This window comes from Thermobia domestica, chromosome 2 (genome assembly GCF_964235325.1).
Source record: "Thermobia domestica chromosome 2, izTheDome1.hap1.1, whole genome shotgun sequence".
Taxonomy (NCBI): domain Eukaryota; kingdom Metazoa; phylum Arthropoda; class Insecta; order Zygentoma; family Lepismatidae; genus Thermobia; species Thermobia domestica.
In genome coordinates, this window is record NC_137455.1 from 161,697,409 (window position 1) to 161,725,312 (window position 27,904).

The following is a 27,904-nucleotide window of genomic DNA, read 5'->3' on the forward strand; positions in this document are numbered from 1 at the left end:
CTACGACAACCCTGTCCAAAATTGTGGCGGGTCAAAATGTAAATAAAAACTTAATTGAAAAATATGGCCACCTTAAATCCAAGGTGCTTAAAACCTGTTATTCATAACAGTACAAATCTAAATCTCTATTTTTCTCTATTATGTATTTAGAAATACTAGGAAGACTAAACAACAATTGAATTTCGATTCACTTCAACTATTATTTCATTCGGTAACAACACATATATGATTTCTTCTTAATGCACGTTCGTCACGGTTCTCTCGGAATTATTTACTTGAATATAACGAATATGCGATGAACACACAACTATGACTTCCTACTCATAGTAGGAAAAAAAATTGAATACCTTCGGGTATTATTCTAATTTTGTCATACGTAGTTCATACAGAAAGAACTTGCTGCACCAGTAGGTTGTGGGCTCTATTGTAACGTATTCGTGATGGTTACATTTGTATGTCATTCGTTGGTTTGATCTCAATACTTCAAACAATACCAAATAAAAAAAAAAATCATTTGCAAGATCGGCAAAATAGTACCAAACATATGTAAGTCATTTCAGTACATCGAACTGCGTCAAACTTTGTTGGCTTGGTCACAGTATTCCAAGAAATAACATGTTTATATACAAACTCATTTTTCACGCTGGCAGCCATATTGGATTACAGATTATACTCTTTGATATTTTGTGGACTATTAACCATAAACGTTCACTTCTCCAGTGGTGTGAGATGGATATGCGTTCGATACATAGTGCGGCATTTTGAACTCAAGATGTCGCGTTTTTGAACATTTTGCATATTTTAGTCACTTACTAATCAACATTAATGCCAAATTTGTTTTACTAGCTTCAGCAGTTTGGTATGCTTATCCTTTCGATATAGGTTTTAAGCGACCATCTTGGATTGTTTTCTAATTTGTTTACATTTTGACCCACCGCAATTTTGGACAGGGTTGTCGTAGAAAGTCGAGACGTGCTCCATCTTCTTTCACTTAACAAGAGCTTTCAAACGATGTCCTACCTCTCTTGCCATTTGAAATTTTTTAGTTGGACCCCACCTGGGACCATGTGGGGACCCTGGGATAAGACGTTTTCACTTAAATCGTTATACTTTGAAAATAATACCATACATCCTTTTCTGTTTTCACATTTGTCTCACCATTTCCGATTTATAGGGGTGACCATGGACTTTTCAATTAAGTTTTTGTTTACACTTTGACCCTCCGTCATTTTGCACAGGGTTGTTGTAGAGAGTCGAGACTTGCTGCATTTTCTTTCATTTTACAACAGCTTTCAAATGATGTGCCACTTAACCCCCCTTGCCGTTTAAAAATTTTGAGTTGGACCCCGTCTGGGACCCTGCGGGGGACCCTGGGACAAAGTTTTTTACCCCAAAAAGGTTGCCGTTGAAAATGATGGGATACGTGTTGGCCGAGTTTTCCACTTACCCAACCGTTTCCGAACAAATGACTCGGTTCAAACTATTCTGCCATGTAATTTTTTTGTAGTTCTTACATTACAAAATATGTTGTAACTCACGATATTCCTCCCGGTGGCACGTATAACTTTGGGATTCATCTAGTTATAACATTTCAAATGCAAACACAATTGTCTCGTTCGGATCTCAGCGGAGCCACTGCGTGACCCTTCCTTGTGAGAGTGAAGCCTCCCAGGAGCCAAAATGTGCTGTTTTCAAGTAGCCCCGCTTTTGGGGCTACTTGTAAAATATATATTTTTTCGTAGTAGTAAGAACTGTGTGAAAGATGAGACTATTTGGAAAGAACCTCTTGCAAGATCACACTTTCCTGAGAAGATTGATATGCAACATGCCTATGTTTCTTTCATATTAATGTATTCCTAGGCTATGATAAATAAAGAAGAGACTTTTTTTTTTTTTTTGCACAACCTTTTAGTTAAACACAATAAATTGTTGAACCAATTTAAACTAACTACAATGGTAAGTTTGTCTCCCTGAAGGCCTACAGAAAGAGTAAAAAAATGTTTTTGCAATGTGCTTTTATAAACGGTAGTTTTTCAAACAACGCAAAGGAAAGATTAGCAAATGCCAATACACACATAAGCTCTTGAGACTTCTTTAAGACACTAAAACATGCCCTACATAATTTTATGAAATTTATGTATGTATCAGATCAGTAATTGTCTTACATTGGTTTACAAAATTACGTAGTATCATTTTTACAACTGTACATTTATGTTAACCCTTTGCAAAAATATCATATGGTACTGTTATAATAATAATAATAATAATAATGTAACACAGTACAATAAGGACAAAAATTCACATATTGAAATTCTTTACTGCAAAGTCATATGGAAAAACAACTTGTTCTCTGCGGTTGTAGGTAGGTTCAGGCAAAACTTGAATAATATCATCGTTGTCTATTCCTTGATCAGTATCATTTTTAGTAGAAATAAAAAAAATGGTCACAGATTGTCCCAGAAAGGAAGTAGAAATGTAAAACTAATTCGTCTCATTAGGAAACTTCTGAAAGCAATGATAATTAGCACAACCAGGTAAAAATCATTTTTCATTACGGGAGCACAGGGACAATTTACAGAAAATTCAAAAAAAAAAAAAAAATCAATTGCTGTGAGAATTTTTAGACTAGTGTCTAAATAAGACACAGTAGTTATAACCATCGATATTGTTTCTTTTAGGTGCTTACTTTTCATTGGTCTGGAAGAAAACGATGTATCTGTCATAGTTCTCCCATTATTATACCATAGGCTATAACACAAAAAAGTCAGTTTTCCAAGGTGCCCCAGATTTTCCAAGTAACCCCAGTTTACGGTACTATTCAAGACTCAAGAGGATAATACCGGTCATAATTATCGAGTGATCGCCATTATCCGAAACTTATATTTATTTTTCTTTTCAGCTTGTGGCACACATATAGCTCAATCGAGAAAAATTGAATATGTACGTACCTTCAAGCACATATTTCAGTCTTCTATGTACAAATTCCAACACTATCGAACAACAACAAATGGTACAAGTCTGTAAATGTCACTTATTTTTATATCAGAAAAGGACAAAACACACTTCACTACTGTACTTAAAGACTGCGGTCTGGGTGGGAATGCGTATTAAGCTTTACTGGAGACTCGACAGACAGCAACACCAGTCAAAATTCGTCCGTAACTCACTGTTATATGACATCACTGACTGTCACTAACACCTGACCGCCATTATCCTCTTCTCTCTTAAGTCTGAAATAAGAACGAAATCGTTGTACCTTTCTTACAAAATCTCGTCCAAAAAGAACCCAATTCCCAGGTAATTTATCCCTTAGCATTTCTCATTCATTAGTATTGAATGTCCATTGTCAACATCGGAGTATGTCTTTCGAGATAAATTATTTATATTGAATTGAATTTTTTTTCTGTTTTGAAATATGAAATCGTTAAAACCATTTTTTTTAAAATATGAAATCGTTAAAATCAGTTTTTGAGACCACCAAAGGCGGCTTGTGACGTAAGTCACACTGGTAATTTTTTTCGCTCTGCTTTTTACGCAGGAATTTATTTCGGGCTCCGAAGGGTCCAAAGCTTTCCGTTGGGTCCAAATTCAATGTGAAGATATTAAAACCAGGGTTGGACATTTTGTTTTTAAAAAAGAACAAAATATGAGTTTAAAATATGAAAAAAAGTTCAAAATGTTTTAAACATGTTTTAAAGCACACCCAGAAAACATGTTTTAAACATTTTGAACAGTTTAAAACAAGATTTTAAACATACATTTCAAAATTGTGTAATGCTGTGGTCATCACACCAGGGGCTCGATCATTCTAAACAATTTTACTGGAACATATATTGGTTCGTTTAGCCAGGATTTCATAACGGGGGTGGGGGGGAAATGAAATTCTAAAGGTCCAGGAGCTCGATCAATCCAAACTTTCAACATATATTGGTTTGTGAGGATATATTGGAAATATTTTAATAAACTATGAAGAAATCTCGAGTAAAAAAAAAAAAAAGTATTGAAAAAGATTATACAATATTTACATCTGTTTATTCACATATAACAAATTTCCTTTCATTATGACCTCAACTATTATAAAAAGTACATATTCACGATTATAAAAGTACATACTCAATAATGTCTTGTAAAATGTTTTGCAATATCTGCGTTCCTTTTTCTGTTGAATCAAATGTTAACAGAACTTTCTTTCCACATATATTTTTGTTTTTATTATCCCAACTACTATCTGTTTCAAATGACAGGTTAAAGGAGCAGTAGAAATACGTTTTGTTTTGAAGTAACATGTTCGATATTGCAAGGATGCGATGACGAAAAATTATGATAAAAAATGTCCACGCTGTTACACGACAGCACTATGCTTTCGGAAGCTTGAAATCTCCCTGACTAGTAGCAGAAATTCTGAGAATTCCGCAACTTTTCTAGAAATTTTAAATTCCTTGACTCTTCCAGGATATATCGCTCATCTCGCAACCATGTATTGCAAGTAATACAAATTTCCTCATAAGAAAGAGTAACCAAAAGCATCCTGTAGTTTATTTTTAACGCTGATCCTTCTTTTCGTCATTTCATTTTCTTTCATCCTTCCCTAATTTTTTTTCATTTCTGGTCTCGAAGGGGGGGGGGTACGGACCCACTGGACCCCCCTTGGCTACGTGCCTGATCATGGCGTCCATCTTTGATTGGTACTCGAAATTTTAAATGCAAAGGGAGTCATGTTACATGTTTAAAGGCTAGAATTTTAAAAGAAATACGCTTGTGCGATTATTTTAGCCAGAAAACAAGCCATCTCGGAGTTACTGCTTCTGAAAGTTTCCTAATTATGCCCATAGGGACTAAGTTTGCGTTTGGTGGAGGCGGGTGAGATTTTAGTTGCAAAATTTGATCACTATTTCAGAACACTGATGCTAATAAAGTTATTTTAAAATAATTCATTTTCGAAAAGTAATTAGGGATGGGCACTAGTTGAGCTAAAACTCGACTCGACTCGAAACTCGACTCGCGTTTCGAGTCGAGTCAAAGGTAATATTCTCGAGTCGAGTTTCGAGCCGAGTCACTGTTTTTGAGGTCGAGTTTCGAGTCCAGTCCAGTTTTATAAATGGCTCGCTCGTTCAGTTCGTTTTAACTTGTTTTGAAATCATGGCAGGATTAGACTGGAAAGTGAAAGCCATGAGAAACGTAAGCAGTAATGTGGAATACTTAATGTGTCGTGTTGGTCACGACAGAAGATACTACTGGCATCTCGTCTCGTCTCATAACGAGACAGCCAATGGCGCCGATTCCGGGGGAGCCAGGGAGCCCGTTCCCCCCGAACCCCCACTCATTGTATTTCTGAATATACAATATTTCGCATAATTTGAATGCAATTTGTCTTAAAATCCTCATATGTGTCTTCTGCATCTGAATGGGCCCCCCAATTTACAAAGAAATCGGCGCTCTTGGACACAGCAATAGATTTTTGTAACGAGACAGCCTCAAACGTCGTGAGCACTAATATAAGTTCTTATCATCAAGGCTGAGACCAGCACGGTCCAATTTTTGAGCCGAAGCAGAAGCCCAACCCGGATGGCAGTAGTCGGCTCGGTTCAACTGAGCGGACAGCTCGAGCCTACTCTGTTGGGTCAAGCCATTGACTCGGTTCTAGAGATGCGCACGAGACAAGATTTGTGGCTGTCTCGTCTCGGAAATGTGCTGTAAAAGTGATGTCTGACTTGAAAAATGTAGATTTTTCTATTGGAAGAGCCGTGCCTCGACTCGAATTTTGTCAGGAAAATCCTGTCTCGACTCGTCTCGTGCTCATCCCTACTCGGCTCAATTGAGCCAATGGCTCGAGCCGGCTCGGTTGCGATGAGCCATCGGCTCGAGCTAGCTTGTTTGAAACAAGTCCATCGGCTCGATTCGTCTCGGCTCAACGAGCCAATGCCTCAAACTTTCTCGGATGGGAACACGGGGTGAGTTATCAGCTCCATTCGGTTCGGCTCAAGTGAAAATGAAATTAAATCTTTCATTTTTCAAGTTTTACGTCCCACGATTATGCTGGCAAGGCTTAAGGGGACGGTGATGATGAGAAATGAATGAAATGGTGGAATGAAGAAAGTAGGAGGAAACGGGAGAACCTCGAGAAAAACCACTCACACGATGTTTGTCTACCACAAAGTTCATCGACTCAGGTGAGCCATTGGCTCAAGCCGGCTCGGTTGGGTGGGCTGTTGACTCGGGTCACTTGTCGGTTCGCTTGATAGTTGTGAGCCGAGCCGCTCGAGCCGTTGACAACTCTAAACCGGGCCTAGCAGTTTTGAACATGTTTGGCCGGAGCCCTATAACTTTTAATAAGTTTTGGCTCGACCCGAATACTTGCTTCTCCGGAACTCAAACCCAGAACCCCGTGAACGATGTCATTGCCTCCTAAAGTCTTATTTACGACCGTGCTCGCCAGTCAACTAGTTTTAGTATTCAGTATTTTAAAATGTCAGTTGATTTACCGACACATTTACTTCTTCTTTGGTGCAGCTTTCTTGGCACTTTTCAGTCTTGCTGTAGCCTTCTTCACTTTATATGGTGATTTCTTAGGTTTGGGAAGAGCAGCCTTCTTCTTTTCACCAGGCTTCTTGGGATATTTAGCTGCTGGCTTCTTAGCAGGCTTCTTCTCCTCTGATGCTGATCATTTCACCTTGGTTAGAGATCCACCTTCAGGCTCCTCCTTCAGCGAAGAAGCACTAAGTTTAAACGATCCAGATGTACCTTTTCCCTTGGTCTGAACCAATGATCCGGAAGCAACTGCACTTCTCAAGTATTTCTTGATAAATGGAACAAGCTTCTCGGCATCCACTTTGTAGTTCTGAGAGATATATTATTTCTTTATACCTTGCAGTGATTTTCCTCCCCTTTCCTTCAAATTCTTGATGGCGTTGTTTACCATTTTTGATATTCTTGGATGAGAAGCTTTTGTTTTCGGTTTTTTAGGCTTTGAAGACTTCTTTGGAGAAGCCTGTGCCGGGGCTGCAGGTGCTGATGCTGTATCTGCAATTGCTTTGTGCAATAAACTCAACGATACTGAAATAATACTATTTCCAAAATTCATTTCAAGCGAGTGAACCATTTTCCCGTGGAGCGATCATGAACTGCAAAATCGATTTCAATGTGAAAAATGAAAATTTTAAAGTGCTCAATTTTCTTCTTAAAACGGAAAATTCCTAAAATTGTAAACCATTTGTCTCCATTCCTTAATGAGGAATTCATATGGAGAATTACATGTTCTAACCTTAATGGGCTAGTGCGATATTGTCTTTTTTATGTAAATTCTGAATCTCCTCTTTCCCCTTTAGGATGCTCTCGTTACTCAAAATAACATGATAAAATCCCCGCTCAAGGCAAGTATTATGTTCTATGTTCTATTATTCGGTTCACACTTCAAAAATCTCCCCGTGTTACAATCACAGACAACCAGCATCCCATTCAGGATAAAACTTTGAGACACGGGTTTATATATCTAGTTTAATCTTCCTGACTTTGGAAGAACGCGAAAAACTCATTTCTTCGAATAAATTTTGACGCCCTCTCCCCCCTTTAGAATATGCATTTTTAATCAAAGTATAAAGGTAACCAGGAAAGTTCTGTTTTTCACCCACCATCTTTGAACATCGATATGTCACCTAAGACGTACCTGGAAGATCAAAAATAGTCTCCATCAGCATCGACGATCTTCTGCCAACGTTCTGGAAGGCCATGGATTCCATTGCTGTAGAACTTAGTGGGCCGTGAAGCAAAGAATATATCAAGTGCATTTTTCACCTCTACTACGGATTTGAACTGGCGTCCTCTATGGTGATTTTCCGGGGAGTATGGTGGATGCAATAGTGTTTCCCATCCATGCGTAGAATGGTATCCCGGGTCATCCTAGCCACGTGGAGTTTAACGTTGTAACAGGAGGGTCCCTTTGCGATTCAGAAGTGCTGGCTCCAGAGTTTTGAATTTTTCTTGAAGATGGCTCCACTGCTAACAGTAAACAGTTGCATTGATGCTCTGACCAGCTGGTAGCAGTTCCTGATGCACAGTCTACCAAACACACAGGAGGACGTTCTTCTGGTGCAGTGCTTGTTTCGGCTGTTTTGGAACTGGTTCATGGGATGCTAACCAATGGTGACGGCACTGTGGAGCTTCGTACAGGACCCACTTCTTATCACATGTCAACACCCTGTCCAGAAATGGCTCCTTCCTCAGACGAGACAGCAAGGAAGCACAGGTGTTTCCTCGCGTTGCCTTCTGGCCTGAAGTCAAATCATGTGGGACCCATCGACCCAACTTATAGTGCTTCCCAAGTTGATAGAGGTGTTGCCGAATGGTTTCTCCACTCACAGTGAATTGTAGTCCCAGTTTCTCACATGTCTGGCCATTGTTCGCCTCAATTGCTACCTGAAGATGTTCAATTTGTACATGTGTTGGTCTTCCGGAACGTGGTGCGTCTTCGAGTGTTTCATCACAGTCCTTAAACTGGTTAAACACCGCTGCACTGTCCACGTAGTCACGACACCCTCACCAAAGGCCTCGCATATCTTCCGCTCAGTTGCATCGGTATTTGACTCCAGTTTGAACTCGTACAGCATACACGCCCTTATGACGCTCTGTGGAGCTCCCATTTTCATTCTGTCCTTACGCATGTTCACGATGTAACTGAACTACCACAACCAGGTAGTATGTTGGATATACCCTCACCAACAATTTACCTTCGCCTAATCTCCATTCGCATTCAACTCACGGTGTGAGGGCCAATTGAACACAGACCTCTACAAAAAGCGACAGAACTTTCTTGGTTAGCTTTATAACATAATATGGTTAGCTTTATAAGCTCAGTTCGAGGTAGATGACAACTATATCCAAAAATTCATTTCAAACGGTTCAGTTGGTTTCCCGTGCTGTAGTCAGGTAGAATATCGTTTTCATTTTCAAATAGTGGACAGAATTATTGAACTATTTCCCAGAAAATTGTCAGAACAAATCTCAGTATTCTTTCTTAACTCCAAGCTTTACTTTTTTTTTTAAAAAAAAAAACAAAAGCAATTTGTTTATACTAATCGGCTAAGCACTGAGCATGTCACACACTTTGAACCAAAAGCTTTATAGCTGATCACATGACGTCGCTGTCGGTAGTAAACTGTCCAGAGTTACTTCTGATTTACTCCGATAGAGGTGCTGGCAATCACATTTGAGATTTGAATTGGTACCATTTCTTATCCTACTACTAGCCTAATATGTCCTTACAGGAAATTAGGTAATTTACTACAGTAATGTAAACACACTATTTTCAGAAATTTTCTGTTACAATTAAATTAGAATCGAGTGCGTACACTGAGAAAAATCCATTCTCCGGACAGCGGCATATTGTAGAAATATACGGAATCCTTTTGCTTACTACAGAAATCAGAATGGAGTAATATACGTTATCCATATGCTACATACGCACTGCCCTTAGATGTTACATCATGCCGTTGCAGGATGTCTGACATCTAACAGTTTTCCGTATATCACAAGCATATACTTACGTTACATTCCTAAGCTATATGTTATATACGTCCATTTGTATGTGAGATCCTGACCGCCTATATTGCTTCATACGGAAAGTACGTATAGATGGAACACTTATACGGAAAGTATAAAACATGCGTTTTCAGTTATACGTCTGCTGTACGTTAAGTCCAAAAACTACAGGAATTACGCATATAACTTACCTTTTTAAGTACGCCACCTACAATTTTTTTGCCAGTGTTTTGCTACTGCGAGATTTGAAGCTTTGTATTCGTTAAAGAACTTTAATCTTAGATAACACTGGTCGGCATGAAAATCCTCCTACGAGGGTGAAAGGGTGTACCGGATAGATTTCGAGACGCTGATTACGAATATCTCATCGAGAAAGTTCCAGCACGTAAAGATTTTTTTTTTTTATTTGGCGGGGTGCTGTTTCCATAATTGACAAAAAAATCGTATTTTTCGTATTTAATATGTGTTTTCCGTGTTTGGAATGCATAATTCTGAATTTTTACGAGGGTGAAAGGGTGTACCGGATAGATTTCGAGAAGCTGATTACGAATATCTCATCGAGAAAGTTCCAGCACGTAAGTTTTTTTTTTTTTTTTTTTGGCGGGGTACTGTTTTCATAATTGACAGAAAAATAGTATTTTTCGTATTTAATATGTTTTTTTCCGTGTTTGGAGTGCATAATTCTGAATTTTTACGAGAGTGAAAGGGTCTACCAGATAGATTTCGAGAAGTTGATTACGAATATCTCATCGAAAAAGTTCCAGCACGTTTTTTTTTTTTTTTTTTTTTTTGGCAGGGTGCTGTTTTCATAATTGATAGAAAAATCGTATCTTCCGTATTTAATATGTTTTTTCCGTGTTTGGAGTGCATAATTCTGAATTTTTATCTTAATCCAAGAACTGTTACTAGGCTATATCCCAGGAACATTCTTTTATCTAGCTCACGACTCCCCGGAAACGTACCCACTGCCTTTGGGTTGCAAAGATCTATTGTCGTTCCACACTGCATACACTAAAACCTAGGCGTTATTGACGGAGAAAGGTTTCGTAATCAACTTGCGATCATTCGTCGGCTCCCTTTTGTCTAGACGACAGACAGATTGATGAAAAAAAGACGCCAAGACATACACCAAGTTGTCGCGTGGAACAAATATTTCAGTTTCGAGTTGATCTTCGTGTTAGAAGGTGGTGATACGCTGTGTCTGTGTATACCGTAGGCGAAAAATATTTCTGCGTGAAATATTGACGTTTGTGTTAAACAAACATGCCGAGAACTTGCAACAATTCGACAGATTCATTCTGCTACATATGTGGGGAAGTGATTTTCAAGGGAAAAGTAGGCCATTGTCACCGTTCCTGAAGACAGCCTACCATCTGTACTCCGGGTGTAAAATCGGCGACCAGGATCGCGTTTGGGCTCCGAAACAAAGTTGTAACTCGTGCGAGCGTACTCTCACAGGATGGTTGAAAGGTATGCATAAATCGATGCCGTTCGCCGTACCTATGGTTTGGCGCGAGCCCCGTGATCATGTTTCAGACTGTTACTTCTGCCTGACTAATATAAAAGGTTTCTCAAAAAACATGAAGCATAAAATACAGTATCCTAACTTGGATTCCGCGAGGAGACCTGTGAAACATGATGTTTGTCTGCCTGTACCCGTACCACCAGACTCATGCACCCTCTGCAGTGCTTCATCCGATGAAGAACCTGCTGCTTGTGAGGATGTTGCACAATCTTCGAGTACACAGTCAGATTCCAATTACGCTCCAGAACTGACACTAATGAACCACATGTGATAAGTCAGGAAGAGCTGAATGATCTGATCAGAGACTTAAACCTTCCCAAGTCTAAGGCCCTGTTGCTTCCATCACGACTTCAACAATGGAATCTACTAAACCAAGACGTGAATATATCAATGTATAGGAAAAGAGAGGTGAGCCTAGTTCCTAATTTTACAAAGGATGGTGATTTAGTATATTGCAGTGACATTCCATCGCTTATGGGGCAACTGAAGTTGAACTACAATACTGAAGATTGGAGGCTATTCGTAGATTCCTCTAGGATAAGTCTCAAGGCAGTGTTACTACACAATGGCAATGAAAAGCCAGCCATCCCTATTGCTCATGCTGTACATATGAAAGAAACATAGAGAACATGCGAAACCTATTGCAGAAAATAAAGTACGAACAGTTCCAGTGGTCTGTATGCGTTGACCTTAAGGTTATTGCCATCCTCACCGGTTTACAAGGAAATTACACAAAGCACTGCTGCTTCTTGTGTCATTGGGACAGTCGAACCAAAGATCAGTACACCATCACAAAATGACCGCCACGGAAGCAACTGGTCCCAGGAGAGATGAACGTGGCTAATGAACGTCTTGTGGATCCGGAGAAAATATTCTTACCACCCTTTCATATCAAATTAGGGCTCATGAAGGTCTTCGTCAAGGCCCTGAACCGGAATGGTGAAGCATTTCATTATCTCAGAAAACTATTCCCACGACTCAGCGAGGCCAAGGTGAAAGAAGGTGTTTTTACGGGACCTTAAATCAGAGACGTTTTTAAGGATACTACATTTTCTTCTAAGCTTAATGAAGTGGAAAGTGAGGCTTGGGAGGCCTTTCGAGAAGTGTGCAGTAACTTTCTAGGGAATCATAAGTCACCTGATTACAAAGACATTGTGGGCAAGTTAATTACTTCATTTCGTAACATGTGATGTAATATGTCCCTAACGCTACACTTCCTGCATTGCCACCTGGCCTTCTTCCCTGAAATGTACAGCTCGGGGGAGGTCTCTGACGAACACGGGGAAAGGTTTCACCAGCAAATAACTACCACGGAGAGGCGCCACAGTGGTAAATGGAGTGTGAATATGTTGGCAGACTTCTGTTGGAATGTGACACGCGAGACACCCTGTAGTAATTACAAGAGAAGTAGGAAAACCAAGTGACACGTAAGTGTTAAACTTTAACTTTTTATGCAATTTTATCTGCATAATTTATATTGATATTTAAATTATAACGTGCAAATTATTATGGGTGGAGAATTGCATCTTTGGGCGGATATTGAAACACCCCCTCCTTTTCCCTGAAAACTGGTACGTTCTGGAGAAAAACGGGTTACGGATTCGAACTCAGGAGCTCGAAACCTATAGGAATCACCTATTTTCGTTCGTGGGAGCAAAAAAAAAAAAGTCATTTTGCCGACCAGTGTAATCGAGGCCTTAGTGGTTTTTGAAAGACACTCACCAAAAAGTCACTGGGTTGGATTGGTGAATAACATACTATTATCGGAAGCTTGCAAATTACAATAATTCATATATAAGGGTCATTAACATATTTCACATGTAGACCTAATTAACGTGAACTAGAAGTTAACGGAATGTCTAATCATATATAGTTTAGTAATTATGGATATTTAAATATGTAAACTCTTGATGTCGAATCATTCCAGTGCGAAGACGGTTTAAGACCGTTAACGGCAAGTTGGGTATACTTTTTTAGAATCTATTTTCTTGAATTATATGAACTCCATTAATTTTGAATATTTCTCATATACCTTGCTGAAAATATGGAGTATCGGCATTGATCTATAATTAGTTCTTTTTTTTTTTTACCACATTTGTACACTAGTATTACTTTTGCAATTTTCATCCCATCACGGAATATTCCTGTTTCAAAGTTATGTTAATTGTATATCCTAGAATGGGTGCTATTTCCTTACTAGAATCTTTGAATATTTTTGTGTTTATATTGTCATATCCAGCACTTGATTTGTTACGTAATGCCCTACTTATGCTGGATATTGTAATTTCACTTATAGGCTTCATAAATAAATGAGACTGCCGAATATAGCTTGTAAACTAACTTTTGGACGCTCCTCGTATTTAAGTGTGAATTAACGAAACCTAAAATATTTGGAATCAAATGACTTCGTATATACACTTCCAAGGTAGTTATTTTTCTTAGTTAGCTGAGAAGGGTTTCTGAATTCTGTATATATTTGTAGTTATGATCTTTTAAAGTAAAATTCTACAGGCTATGTTAATGACTTCAGTGGAGCAGGTAATTAAGAACTGCATTTCTGGTGCACTACAGATACACAGCATTTTTTGTCCGCAGGTTCCTCACTAAAGAAATACGTGCATCTGTGTACTCACAAGCAATTCTAGGAATTCTCGGAAAGTTATTAATACAAATCCAATTCTGAATGTCGTTTTCAAAACAGACTTCAAAGATTTGCTTATTTCACTCATTGCTTTTTTAAATTTGTGAATTTGCCAAACGTTAAAAGGCTGGTTTATGATATATAGCGTTAATGGTAGATGAATAATTTCTATTTTTCTGGAAAACAAGGTTACTACAGAATGAACCATGAAAAGGGAAAAGGGACAATTCATAACCTATCATTATTGAGTGCAATTATCATGCTGTGACTTTGCCAAAAGATAAAGAGCTAGTTTGTGATTGTGATGTGTAGCTTTAATGGCGGATGAAAATTAAATTTATTTCTCAAAAATAAGTTTTTCTACAGAATGGAGAAAGATGAAAAACAAAGTTCGTGAAACTTTATAATCGATCAACGTAGAGTTGCAATTACCATCCACCTACACAATTTATATATATATATATATATATATATATATATATATATATATATATATATATATATATATATATATATGTATAGATAGATAGATAGGTAATATGTATCTTGAAATGCCCTTGGTACTTTATTTAACACTTTCGATCCTAAGCCCGAGTCAGACTCGTTTTGTATGTGTATTAGGGTGGAGCGAAAAAGAGGCCAAAAAAATTTTTTTTTCGAAATTCGGTTTTAGATAGGGGGCAAAAGTTGCATCATATTATAGTACTTTACCATGGAAGATTTCAATTCTCTAAAATAATTTTTAGCCGGGGCGCAATGGGCCTTAAGTTTGATAGATTATGCAAATAAGTGAAAAGAGGCCAATTTAAAAAATATCTAAATTCGAATTTGGATATGGGGCAAAAGTTGTATCATATCGTAGTACTTTACCATGGAAAATTTTAATTCTCTAAAATATTCTTAGCCGGGGGTCAATATGCCTTAAGTTTCGTAGATTTTGTAAACAAATACACGTTTGTTGTGTATTTGTGTAATTATTAGACAGCTCTTCGCTATAAGTAGACTGTAATTTGAGGGTGTTAAGATTCGTTGTCGTGACGAGTTGAATTTCTAAAGCTACCGAAGTTCATATTCTATGTAACAGGCTATATCAAGCCAGAATTCACCACTAAGAGGTGGCTGCCTTCGAGTTCAATCCCACTCACCCGCCAACATTAGATTGAATGTTTCATAAGTTTCGTTCACGTCTTCCTGCAAAATACTGCGACTTTGTCTCAAAAGTAGGCAGGTATTTTCTCGAGTCAATTTTGGAACGAATAAAGAAAACGCTCTCTCGTGCCCCACATACTGAAAGAAGTTTCACTAATTATTTCCACTAATCTTTTAACTACTTGCGTATGATATTTCAACTCAGGGATATCAATACATGCATTTTCTGAAGCGCGAATTTCTTGCAATTTTTCATCTGCCTCATGAGTCAGTATTAGCGTTCTGTTATGTTACACTCATTCCAGTTTATCATTTCTGTGTAATTATTAATCTCGAATTTTAATACTGGCACTTCGAAGGAACGAATTTCAGAAGGTTTACACTGCTTTCTGGATTGGAATATTTTATCAGCAGCAAGGATTCGTGTAGTTGATCTGTCGACATCAATCATGGCAATGAAAATGTTTTGAGGATTCGCATAGAATGCATTTCTGGAAATTACTTTATTGACTGGAGTCTTATATAGTTCTTGCAAACATCGCGAAAGTTTTATGGCCAGGAACAAATGTTTAGCTCCGTATTTGACAAGAGGTTTTAGTTTGATGTTAAACCTCACTGGTGCATATACTTTTACCACGACTTTTGATAGAGTTTTGAGCTCCTCTGAAGGATTTGGCATTGATATATACACCTATAGACGCAAAAGTCTGTAAGCCACTGTTAACCAGCGAACATGCCCAAGTTTCCCAGGTTTCTTAATCTGCTAGGCTTTTATCAGTCTCATCTTATTACAGATTGGAGTATTTCACACAAGTACCTCTGATCATAACTGAGATCAGGCACATTTAGGAGTGTAGGAGGTTCTGAAGAAATCTTTTTGAAGCCGTACACTGAATTTGTTTCACAATTCACAAATGATCTACCAATAGAGCCAAAGAAAGTGTAAGGGCCAATACTTACACCATCGATTTCTTTTAGTAAATGACGAAGTGGTAGTTCAATGAACTGCAATGAGCATATGCACCAATGTAAGGGCCTCCCTAATTGTTTTTTCGAGCACTCGAATCACTCCTCCTTTTGACCCAACATTAATATTAGTACCATCGCAGCCGATAGCTACCACATTTGATAGGTCCACATTATTTTCTTGTAATTCGCGGCAGATGAAACTAGCAATATTCTTTGCTGATGCTGATCCGGTCAAAGCATTTCCGGCATAGTCGAGAAATTTGTTACCCGTTTCTACACGGATAGAATAATGTTCTTCTATCTTCATATCTCTGACTTCCGGACATCGTGAGCGTTTGGTGTTTCTTCCAATCAAAATAAATGGCACGAGGTTTCACTTTATTAACAGTCTCTTTAGTTATTACTTTAGTTCTTAGTCTCTTTGAATTTTACTTCTGTCAATTATGTTTTGCGACTGCTCTAGACTCATATTAAAAATCTTCCAAAACTGCAGTAGCAATTGCTGCAATTTTTCTTCTAGTTATGCCGGTTTTCTCCTTCACTTTTGCTAATGTTGGGACGAAGTTTCTCATTTGCGTGCACCCAACCTGTGCTTGCTCTCTTGTCTTCTTCAAAGGATATTTCCAACTAAAATTGATCTCCTCTAGCTTGAGTGTGTTCTTTGTTGCCTTCCTATCTTGTTTCCGAAGATGACAAGTGGTCTGAAGATTCGATAGTGTAACTATAGTAGAGTATGATACTCTTTGGTTGAAAGCTTCACCGTAAAATCGCTTTTTGGCTTTCCTTCCTTCTCTTTTCTTGAATTTCTTTAACCAGGTAATATTAATAATACCGAATATCATTTTTTACTCACCACCCAGCAACACAACTAGGCTAGTTATCGCCCGGGGCAAGAACTCGCCTTGGCACCTCCCGACCAACCAAACCAAAAGGCTCCCCAATTATACCTGATATTGGCATCAGATAGTAGTTCTTCTATTTCATTTTTTCTTCAATTGATAAAGCTTGATTTCAAAATTGTAGTACATATTTTAATTTTTAGTACAAGATAAAACACTAAACTACTTTGTAACTGATGGACAAATAATCTGAGAGTAGCATGCTTGACACATTCTTACAGTCTTAACGAAATAACTGCAAATCTCAATGTTTTTGGAATTATATCAGGATGTGGATGTGTGTAGAATGAATCAACAGTCTTTTGCTTTAAAATAGAATATTTAATTATGAAAAACAATCAAGCTGTTGTTTTGAGTATACTCGAACATTAAAAAAAAAAAAAAAACTTAAATCGATGTAAGTTAAATGAAAACACAAAAAGCTGGAACTAAAATTTAACCTTGCGGGCTCTTTTGGATGCAGAGGTTTTTATAATGTCCTTAAAACATAGCTTTGAAGCTAACTTATGATCTATGAATATGATCCTAACGTTGGTGAGTCGTTGTTGTTCTCTTAAGTTTCTGAGGTAATTTTTTTATGATCTTTAGTTTGCTAAAACTCCTTTCCTTGCTTTATAGTGAAAATAATCATTTGCCCAGTTTTGCGCCCCCCAAATCGGCGCCCGGGGCACAAGCCCCGTTTCCCCCTAGTTACGTCACTGTCACCACCAACCAAACTATTATACTATTAACAATACTGCCGAAAAATGTTCCTTGTAGGATATCAGAAGACTTATTAAATAGCAAAAAGCTTTTTTTATGACAAACTCGCAAAATGCTTATAGTTGATCACTTTTCGTCTTATTATTCCCAAGTTTCAGGACCATTGCGCCCCAGCTAAAAATAATTTTAGAGAATTAAAAATTCATGTTATCTATTGAAAAAGGATGCATCTTTTGCCCTCTATCCACAATACAAATTAAAATCTACATTCAGCCAAGATTTGCTACGTAGTTACATAGTAAACGGATATTGATTTGCAAAATCTCAAACTTAAATGCCCTTGCGCCCCGGCTAAAAATTATTTTAGAGAATTGAAATTTTCTATGGTAAAGTACTACGATATGGTGCAACTTTTGCCCCCTATCCAAATTCGAATTTCGAAAAAAAAAATTCGCTCCACCCTAATGTTTATTCCAAAACGTCTTGGCCCGAGTCCATGGAAGCAATCATTTTAATAGCAAATTTTAGTAGAAATTAAATGTCTGCTACTTTTGCTCTAACTAACTATTACGAAGTTATCACTTGGTTTGAGTCCCCAATAAAAGAGGCTAGTCATACGGCAAGGATCACTCACTGTTACATGACGTTTTCAATGTGTTGTCCATTCTGGTCGATTGTTAGATGCATTCGGAGTCTCATTCACGAAAAACCTTGCGCAGTGTTGGGTGTAATGGTGGAAGATGGGTTCCCATTTCGTTCCTTGAGATGTCGAACATCTCTAATTTTTACCACATACACAACAGGTTTCACATGGCCTTACAGGTAGTAGTCCAATGGCATCAGGTGGATGAATCGAGTAGGTCCATCTAAAAAGACCTCGCCGACCAATATATGCGTTAAGAAACTGCTGATCGAGGTACTCGCTGACACAGTTACCGTAATAGTGGGACGCAATCTTGCTAGAAGAACTTAGAGAATGAATTATCCTCCAATGGAGTGAGAATAAGGTGTAACATGGGTCCCCGTTAGGATCCCGTCGATGATTATTATCCGACCAGTACCGCTCATTCTGTTTAACTTAACCCAACTCGTAAAGTTTGCTTTTCAATAAACATGTTAGAGGCGAATGGGTTTTTCGTAGCTGGTCTGTGACCCATTGCACAAATTCCAGACTACGATCTGGATCATCTTTTATACTTTGTAAGATGTTGAAGTTGCAGCTTTTAAGGGTGTCAATTATTCATTGACTTAATGCGCATGATTCAGGTGCGACTAACACCACCTTCACAGGCTGCACTGTGCGTGCTTTCCTTGTGAATTATGCCAGCACTGCCACAGACCCAGCTTTTCGGAATTTCTCAACACGAATACTTTTGACACAGTATCTTTGATAATGGGTACCCTTTTCAGATGACGATGGTTAAAATCGCTTGCAATCATCCTGCTGCTTCATTCTTCAGAGATCAACATGATTTCAGTGCTCTGTATGCGTGAAGGGATATCTTACCTACAGTTTCATCAGTGCAACTCGACTCCATGTACCCATGTCATGTAACGCACGGTTGGCCGATTCCGACAGAGGTTGTGGGGGATGCTGCTTGTTTTTCCACCACATGCACCGCAGTCGCACGATGGTTCTGAGTGAGAATCTGCTTGAATTCTGTCTGTCACTGAGGGTTATCTTCCGACCATTATTCCTCTTCGCTGATGTGGTTTTGCCGTAAGTTTTGTAGTCAGTCATTACCTTGTACACTGTCCTTGCACTACATATAGAGATGAACGCAAGGGTCTTGCATGCAAGACCAAGACCAATACTAGGAATCCCGATGCAGATCAAGACCAAGACCAAGAGTGCAAGACCAAGACCAAGACCAAGACTCTTGCGCAAGAGTCTTGCACAAGTACAGGTATTACTTGAATTTTTATAGAATGTAAAAAGCGAAAAATCATTACACCTTTCACTTGAATTTCTTGGCTTCAGTAAAAATATCGCTGGAGTGAATATGTTCCTAGTATTTTATGGAATCCATGTGACTCAATATGCCCCTGTAGCATATAACTGCAGTATGTCGTTTTCTGAATCGGTTACTTGCGTTTTCTGTAGTTATGATAATACTCGTTTTCAAGAACACAGGTGTCATTCTAATCAAATCTTGTTGCATAAAGAGAAATGTGTCATTGGTGCTGAGTTACAATGCATTCTTGTGTTTTTAAACAATGAGGATTATTTTTCGGGAAATCAGACACTATTCTACAGGTGTGTGTTATCTGGAGTAAATTTAAACCTTTTACCTTCGAGCTGGTAAAGTTTGTCTTCTCGTCGAGGGATAAATATAGCAAAAGAGAAATTTCTTTTTCACTCTTCAGTTGCTTCAGGCGTGGTGGCTCAGTGCTAGAGCGTTCACTTTTGGTGCATTTGGTTCCCGGTTCGATTCCAGCTTGCGCCATGTGAACACTTTTGATGGACAAACACCGTGTGCGTGGGTTTTCTCGGGGTTTTCCCATAACCTTCTACTTTCTTTATTCCACCATTTCATTCATTTCTCATCATCGTTGTCTCCCTTAGCCGCGGTGCATAATCGTGGGACTTTAAACTAAATATTTTATTTCATTTCAAAACATATTAGTATTGTTCTTCTTCCAAAACTATAGAGAAATGTAGTACTGAACATCCGTAATTCCGTACACCATAGATGCCGATTTCATAGGTATAGCCTTGGCTCCGAGACTCAAACATCCGTTGGAAATTTTTAATGGGTGCTCATAAAATTAATATCGAAATAACAGTTTCATGACATTGACAAAAACTTAGTGCATGTAACCGCAAGTTTGATTTCATGGGCAGATGCTTATACGTTGAAAAATTGTTTATCAATGCAATTTTTAGCCTCCTTAGGTATACGGCACATCAAGGATGGAGCGATATAACATTATACAACAATAAATAATTCATATTCACAAATGAGAGTGATTTTGTAAGGCATTCCCAATAACTTGGAGTTTGTTGCCATTATTTTGTATTTCTAATATAGGTAAAAAGTACTTATATAAATTGAGTTTAAACAAAAGACATAGGCAATCGAGTCATTTTCAATTTTCATTCAAATTATTCTAAAATATTAAGAGGTTTGATTTTAATCATTATAACTTTAATTTTATCTGTCGCTTTTGTGGCAAATATTGCTGAACATATCATCATCATCATAGGTATTCTGCCATTATCGGCAGATGACTTACTGCAACTAAGAAGCTTCGATGTACGGTGGTCCTCAGCTAGTCTCTTCGTCTTGACGTAGCAATTTTCTGTTCTAATACCTTCCTTCAACTACAGTCTCCTTCGCCCTCTCCCTCTCTTTCCTTCCACCATACTCTCTAGCACGTCCCTCATAATACAGTTCCTCCTCACCCAGTATCCCAAACAGTTCCTCTTTCTCCTCTTAATTACAACTAAAATTCTTCTTTTCTCCCCTGCTGCTACTATTTCTAACAACTTCTCATTCTTTTTCCGTTCAACTGAGCTAATTCTCTCCTTTTATCTCCATGGCTACGTTTCGAAAGCCTCCATTTTTTCACCGCTTTTGCGTAAAGTCCATGTTCCTGTCCCATAGAGTACATATTAGAATCTGAAAAACAAAATCTCAATATTTAATTGGAAGTTTGTTCAATACAAAGATTAGGTAATCGTGGTTGAAAAAAAATCTGACGCCTTTAGAGTGTAAAGTAATTTTGAAATTTATGATATTTCAGTAATCTGTGCCGTCTTGATTTACTTTCATGCTTTCAGGGGTGGCCTCCCCAGTTTGTGAACCAGTGGAGTATTGAATTTGTTAAAAAATATATAAAAGATTACGAAACGTTGATTTATAAGTAGTGAAGCGTAGGCACCCATTGGAAAAAATAAAGATTATCGCCTATGTTGTACACTATCATCATACACGAAGATAAACTATTATTACATTTAGAAACATACATTGTATTTCCGTTAGTATTGGCGCATAGAAGAATTTATAATCCTCTATATCCTGGGTAAAATTTACCTATGGAAAGCATATTATTTCTTAAAAGCAAGACTTGCAAGACTCTTGCAGGCAAGACCAAGACCAAGACCAAGACTGGGTGTGTAAGACCAAGACCAAGACTAAGACCAAGGATTGGAGTGCAAGACCAAGACCACCCGGGTCTTGGTCTTACATTTGCTCATCACTAACTACATAACCGAGCACCACCAATTTACCCTCTTGAAATCTTAAATTTCAGTTGAAGTCAGAGGTCGTCTGTTTAGCACTATCTGCTCAGTTCACTGCAAACTGCTGTTCTACTTCTTGCGTAATACAGAGTTTTGCCTTAACACAGTCTCCAATAGCCTGACGCTGCGTTCGCTGCCTGACACTATGTAAGGAAATGAGTTTTTTTTCTTGGGTCTATAAACCATTACATATTACCAGTGGCGTATTTACGATTTTGTTTCGGGGGGGGCTTGGCTAACTTTGGGGGGGGGCTTTGCCTGAAAATGTGAAAATTCTGCAAGATATTTCATATACTTTACTATAGTAAGTAAGATTTCGGGGGGGGGGCTTAAGCCCGGAAGCCCCCCCCTAAATACGCCACTGCATATTACTATAAAATATAGTTAACATAATTACAAAATTCTACCTCTTGTCCTTTTATATTTAGTTTGAACTCTAAAGGTAGGCTGTAACCCACTTACGTTAGACCATTAAGCTAGTAGAGCAGGAGTAGGATGATTCATTTTTTCTTCCTGGAGTCGAAATTAAGGGTGCCCCATATACACGGACACACTAATAATAATTATAGCTAGATTTTTTGTGGTTATATTTACTTCATAACAAACTTAATACACCTAAATATGTTGATTTCGTATAATCGATGACTGTGAAACCATAAAATCTTCTTCTGTTCCACCTATTTCATTACACCCTAGCTCTTACTTTTCTACTGAAATATCCTAGTCCACTTTCTGAAACACTCTGTGTATGAATTTCTTCTATATGGAAGATCACAGAAATTTTGTTTTAAAAAGGTTTTAAAAAAAGAGGAAAAAATACTCATTTTTAATTGTTGTGATATGATTTTTACCTAATATTCTGATTGTCATAGGGTAAAAAAATCCACAAATAACCTTTGTATGAAGTGCAAATGTTACTGACAACTATTTTTGTAATGTGAAGTAGAAAAATTAATGATACGCTTTCTAGTTCCAGGTTCAACTATGCCGGTTTTGAAACACTTCTGTTTTTGCGGCAACTTGAAGACAGGTGGAGTTATTTTGGGATGGCTTGAAATCGTAAGTATTTAAATATATACCTGTTATAACAAGTATCTCTCTATTTGAATTAACTGTAATGTAGAATGTTATTACTATGTTATTGCTCTCTTTCGACATCACAGCTGATTTAATTCGTCGTGATAACAATAACAGTTCAAAAATATGTCTTCCTGTTCTGCCTAATGACCCTCCAGCACTTTGTAGCACATTTCAAATCTAATTTTATCTTTGATAATTTTATCTAATTTTATCTTTAAAACGGACGTTGCCTACAATAGATCTAATGATTCATACTAAAATACGTTTCACTCAAAATTCCTATCCGGGTATCACACCTATCCTCAGTCTAAACTCCAAGGACATACAACCAGAATATAAATATTCCGATTCGTATTCCTCTAATACAAGTCTAAAACTTGGTCCTAAACCACAGCCATCTCGTCGGCTGCACCCTCTCTTCTGACTAAAAAAAATCGCGAAGAAAAACGAGACCTATGAAGCACGGAGGCTCCTCCCAAAAGAAATTTCGTCTCGACTGTTTGAAAAAAATCAAGAATGTGCCATCCCCTGTTATTTCCCTTCTTTCTTATATATGATTTTTACATCCTCCCCCGCTCCGCAAGTACTCGTGTACATATACATATATATACACATTCAACAATGCATAAAATGATCAACAGAAAATATATATATCTATTTAAAAGATTAATAAGTATATATCATATTTTTTTATGTTTTAGCAGCGCTGGTACTTACTACTAATTAAATATGTATTAATAAAACCAAAGAAATAATATGAATATTAAAATACATTAAAATATATGTAGATATATACAAACCTAGCAATGAGCCTGAAAGTGCTCATTGCATATACCGCGACCTTAAAAAAAAAAGAAGAAGAAAAGTTGTTTTCCACTTCACTTTCACAGTTTATCATCTCTTTCTGTCTTTTCCCCCCGAATACATTAAGGGAAAAATCACTTTTAGGGAACACTAAACACAAATTTGCACAGACACATACACACACACACAAATTTGATTATATATATATATATATATATATATATATATATATATATATATATATATATATATATATATATATATATATATATATATATATGGGACTTATGTATGCCCAAAAGTCTGGAGTCCGGAACAGTTTTTCTCCCCCGTTCACATTAAGGGAAAAATTCTCTTGAAGAAAACACTCACTAGGCACATTATTTACAAAACACACACATAAAAAAAATCAGAATTTAATAATTTGTTTCGAGGATTTATGGCTGCCTCGAAAGCCTAATGTCTCATCGAGTTTTTGAAATTAAATTCAATCAAATTACACCTTTCAAAAAAAAAAAAAAAAAAAAATCACTTACAAAATCCAATTTTCACAGATCCAGCTTCCTCTTGATTTTGCATGCCTCTTCCTTTCTTACTGGAAACTTTCCTGGAGTTCCTGGTATTCCGTTTTTTCCTGGAGTTCTTGGTATTCCCATTCCTTCACCGTCCGTAGATAGGTCTATGTAATCCTCGTTCTCCTGCTGTGTACTTGAGGGACCCGGAAAATGCTCAATAGAATTGTGCTCTTCGTCTTTCTGCTGCTCGCACTGCAAGTCACGAATGTCTTGGAGTGTTAGTTCGGCCGCTTCAGCTCTGCTCCTTTTGGAATATGATGCTTCATCTTGAGCAAACCTTGCTCTCCTTTTATTATTTTTGGAGCATCCACGTGACATAATAGTTGAAGCTTTAATGGGTTGTCTGGATTATGTCTAGCATCTACGTATACAGACCTAGTCATTATTGCAGACTTAAACTGGCGAGACATGTTATCTTAATGAACTTAAAAAGAAAACTGCGGCTCCAATCTTTGGTCTCGTCTCGTGTCGCGAACTGATCTGGAAGAGAACAAAACTAGAACTAGCTCGAATAAAAACATCTCTAAGTAGGGTAGTTGTTTGCTAAATCTAACTTAGAGAGTGAGAAAAGAAAAGAAAAAATCAAACTACAGGGTCGGTGGGTAGTTTTACTCTCCCTCCATCTTTTTTCTTTATCTCGTTTGGACTGATTTCCTTTGCGTACTCCGCTTGTAATTCGACAATATGTCTAGCAAAGTAGGGAGCTTTAAAAACAGGTTTCATCATATCTGCGTTGCTCTTTACTATTCTTCCCGACCACTTGTTTCTCACCAAAAAATGAAGCACTAATATTCTGTGTAGGCGAGGAAATTCTAATGACCCTCAGCCGTATATCTTGTCCTACTTTAAAAGGGCTTGGGCGTCTACCCTTATTATACATTTTTCCATAGGCTGTATGTTTCTTCTCCTGAATTCGGTTCGCACGTTGGTATGCCTTTTCAACCGGTTCCTCAACTCGGCCACATATTTCGGGTGATCGACACTCAAATTTGTTTCCTTTTCTTTCTTGGTTTCTATATCTAACCAAGGATGTCGCAGATCCCTGTCAAAATGTAAATAAAAAGCAGAGTACCCAGTGCTTGAACATTTCTTTGAATTCAGTGAGAATTCAATTAATTTTAAATCCTGATTCCAGTTCTCGTGCTTTGCATTATATATGCCTAAAAGACACTTAACATCCTTTGCCTTTTCAGCCTTGTTAGCACGCACACTATACGAACTGATAAAGCTGTATCTAGTACCTAAACTCTCCATGGCCTTTTTTCATATTTCACTGTTAAAAATACTGTGATTATCTGTCACAATTTTTTATAGGTCCCAAATTCTGAGAAAAAGGTCAAAATAAATTCGACCATAATCTTCGCTGTAAGTTTTCGAAGAGGGGAAAAGTTTCACTAGCCTTGCGAAAGCACCTACCGAGACTAATTAATACCAATACCCTCCTACTTTTGTTTTGGTGACTGGTCCTAAATTGTCCGCATACAGTATTTCTCCGGGGGCAGTTACTAAAGGACTCTCCATATATCCGTACTTTGTGTTGATATTTTCTTTAAAAATGCTACACGGAACGCACACTTTCGTGAAATCCTTGACATTCTTCTAAATTTCTTTCCAGAAAAAACGGTTCCGGATTCTATCCAAAGTCTCTATGAAGGATGGATGCCCTGACTCCTTCTCAATATGTGCTGCCTTGCAAACTGTGACCCGCAATTTCTCGGGTACCCACATTACATCTTTTTCTTCCCCCTTAATTTTGACTGTCCTCATCAAAGTATTCTCTTCACTAAAGAAGGTAACTCTATCGAGCTATCGAAGGTATCATTTTACCAAGTAGCGTGTCAGCCCTTTGTAGTTGTTGCCACTTCTCTAAATCCTCTAAGTCATATCAATTTGGAAATTCTTTAACTTGTTCCTCACCACTTACAGCGAAAATACTAAAAGGTAATTCAGACATAAGCTGTATCTTCTCCCTGTCTGTAACGTAGCATGACATACCACTCAGAGGAATTTCGTCGTTTCGCTTCCTCTTAAGTTCCTTCTTCAGAGTTTTAATCTCCTTAGTCCTCTGATCATCTATGAAAAATAAATCATTAGAAGAAAGATGCTGAATATCAATAATCTTCCGGCCTTCTAGTTCTACTTTCAGAAAGCCCTTGTCACTTTCTGATTCAAGAGGAAGTAAATCATTAGCTTCAGCAGAGCCCTCAAATTCTGGCCCTTTTGTATAACTCCTTTCTAACCTAGAAAGCATATAAACTGGCCGTTTCTTTCCCGGCAAGAATCTCAAAACTACTGGGAGTCGAGAAATTCTCGCAGCCCAGCGACTTAACATGGGACAGATTTTGTTCGACTTAAGCATAGTCAAAATACGTTTGTGGTCAGTGCACACATACACCACAGGGGCATGTATCAAGAAAATTTCAAATTTCTCTAATGAAAGAACCATACCAAGAAGCTCCAGATTCGTTCCACTGTACTTCGCCTGTACCGGTGATAATTTCCTGGACCCATAGGCCACCACCCCCAGTCTCCCGTGGTCATCTTTTTGACACAGAGTGTACCCCGACGCGATACTAGAGCCATCTACGAATATGTGATACGGCTCCCCCATTTTAGGTAGGAGAAGCATGGGGTCTTCCGCTAGAGCCCCTTTTAATTTGTTTAATGCCTCTTCATGAACATGTGTCCATATAAACGGTCTATCTTCAAAAGATTTGATATTGGGGCTAAAATTTCGACATACCTCCATCTGCGCACAATGTATTTACTTTTCAATATGCATACGATACGGTTTTCCTCGCTCTTGACAAAACCGTGCATCAACTTAATACTGCTCTTCAAACTACACTCAATAATTTCATCACCTGGTGCAAGAAATGACATCTATCTACCAACGAAGAAAAACACAAGCAGTAGCATTCTTGCCTCCTAAAAGATGTTCCGAGTTTGCAGGAACCCAACTCTTTTCCGAGTCACTATAGATGGGTATCTTATACATCCTACATCGACTATCACCTACTTAGGCGTGGTCTTCGATTCTACGCTCACCTGGAACGCCGACTTGAAGAGGCTAACAGATAACTCTAAAATAGATTGAATCTCTTACGCCGACTCACTGGAACAAAACAATTTGGGACCTAAAATCAGATGTCTTGCTTAACACCTATAAGGTGTTCCTCCGCCCCATCCTCACTTATGGACATACTACCTGGTGCAATGCTTCTGTTTCTTATTACGAAAAGCTCTGCATACTGGAGAGACACGTTATTCGTCTAGCCTATCGCCATAAACTACCATATCCCACATGCCTCACCTATGAATACATCTCTTTTCCGAAAATTACGCAACGTCTTGGCGAACTCCGTATTAGATATGTCAACTTTCGCATACACATAGGCCACCCGCTCTTTTTAGACATTCTTCACTCCAACGCCCTCACCGACTCAACCTATCGGCACAAACGTTCACCATTAAATATATTTATATCTCTCTATATCAACAACACACACCTGACTCCGGACAAACGAGAAATCTACGACATTTATTTCATTGCCGATTACATTCCTCATTTTTTCCATTATTGCACAAAGATCCTCACCATTAACAAGGGCTTCCCCTGTGTTCATTAGTCCCGAGTTGCCACGGGATAGAAGATATAATCTTGCATCTGTCTGAATAACACATTTATGTTTGTGACGTTCTAGCACTTCATCTCATTTCTCATTTTCATTACTTTACAATTTCTCTGGTCCAGTGACGTAGCACACTTTTGCGCCCCCC

General features: G+C 38.0%; 1 protein-coding gene across 1 annotated transcript in view; it reads left to right on the plus strand.

The window, feature by feature from the left end:
* Positions 1 to 27,904, plus strand: part of LOC145679764 (uncharacterized) — a 247,523-nt gene that overhangs the window by 38,039 nt on the left and 181,580 nt on the right. The window contains exon 2 of the mRNA XM_081750316.1: positions 22,636 to 22,724. Coding sequence (XP_081606442.1) covers positions 22,650 to 22,724 — 75 coding nt within the window. The 5' untranslated portion in view covers positions 22,636 to 22,649. The remainder of the gene's footprint in view (positions 1 to 22,635; positions 22,725 to 27,904) is intronic.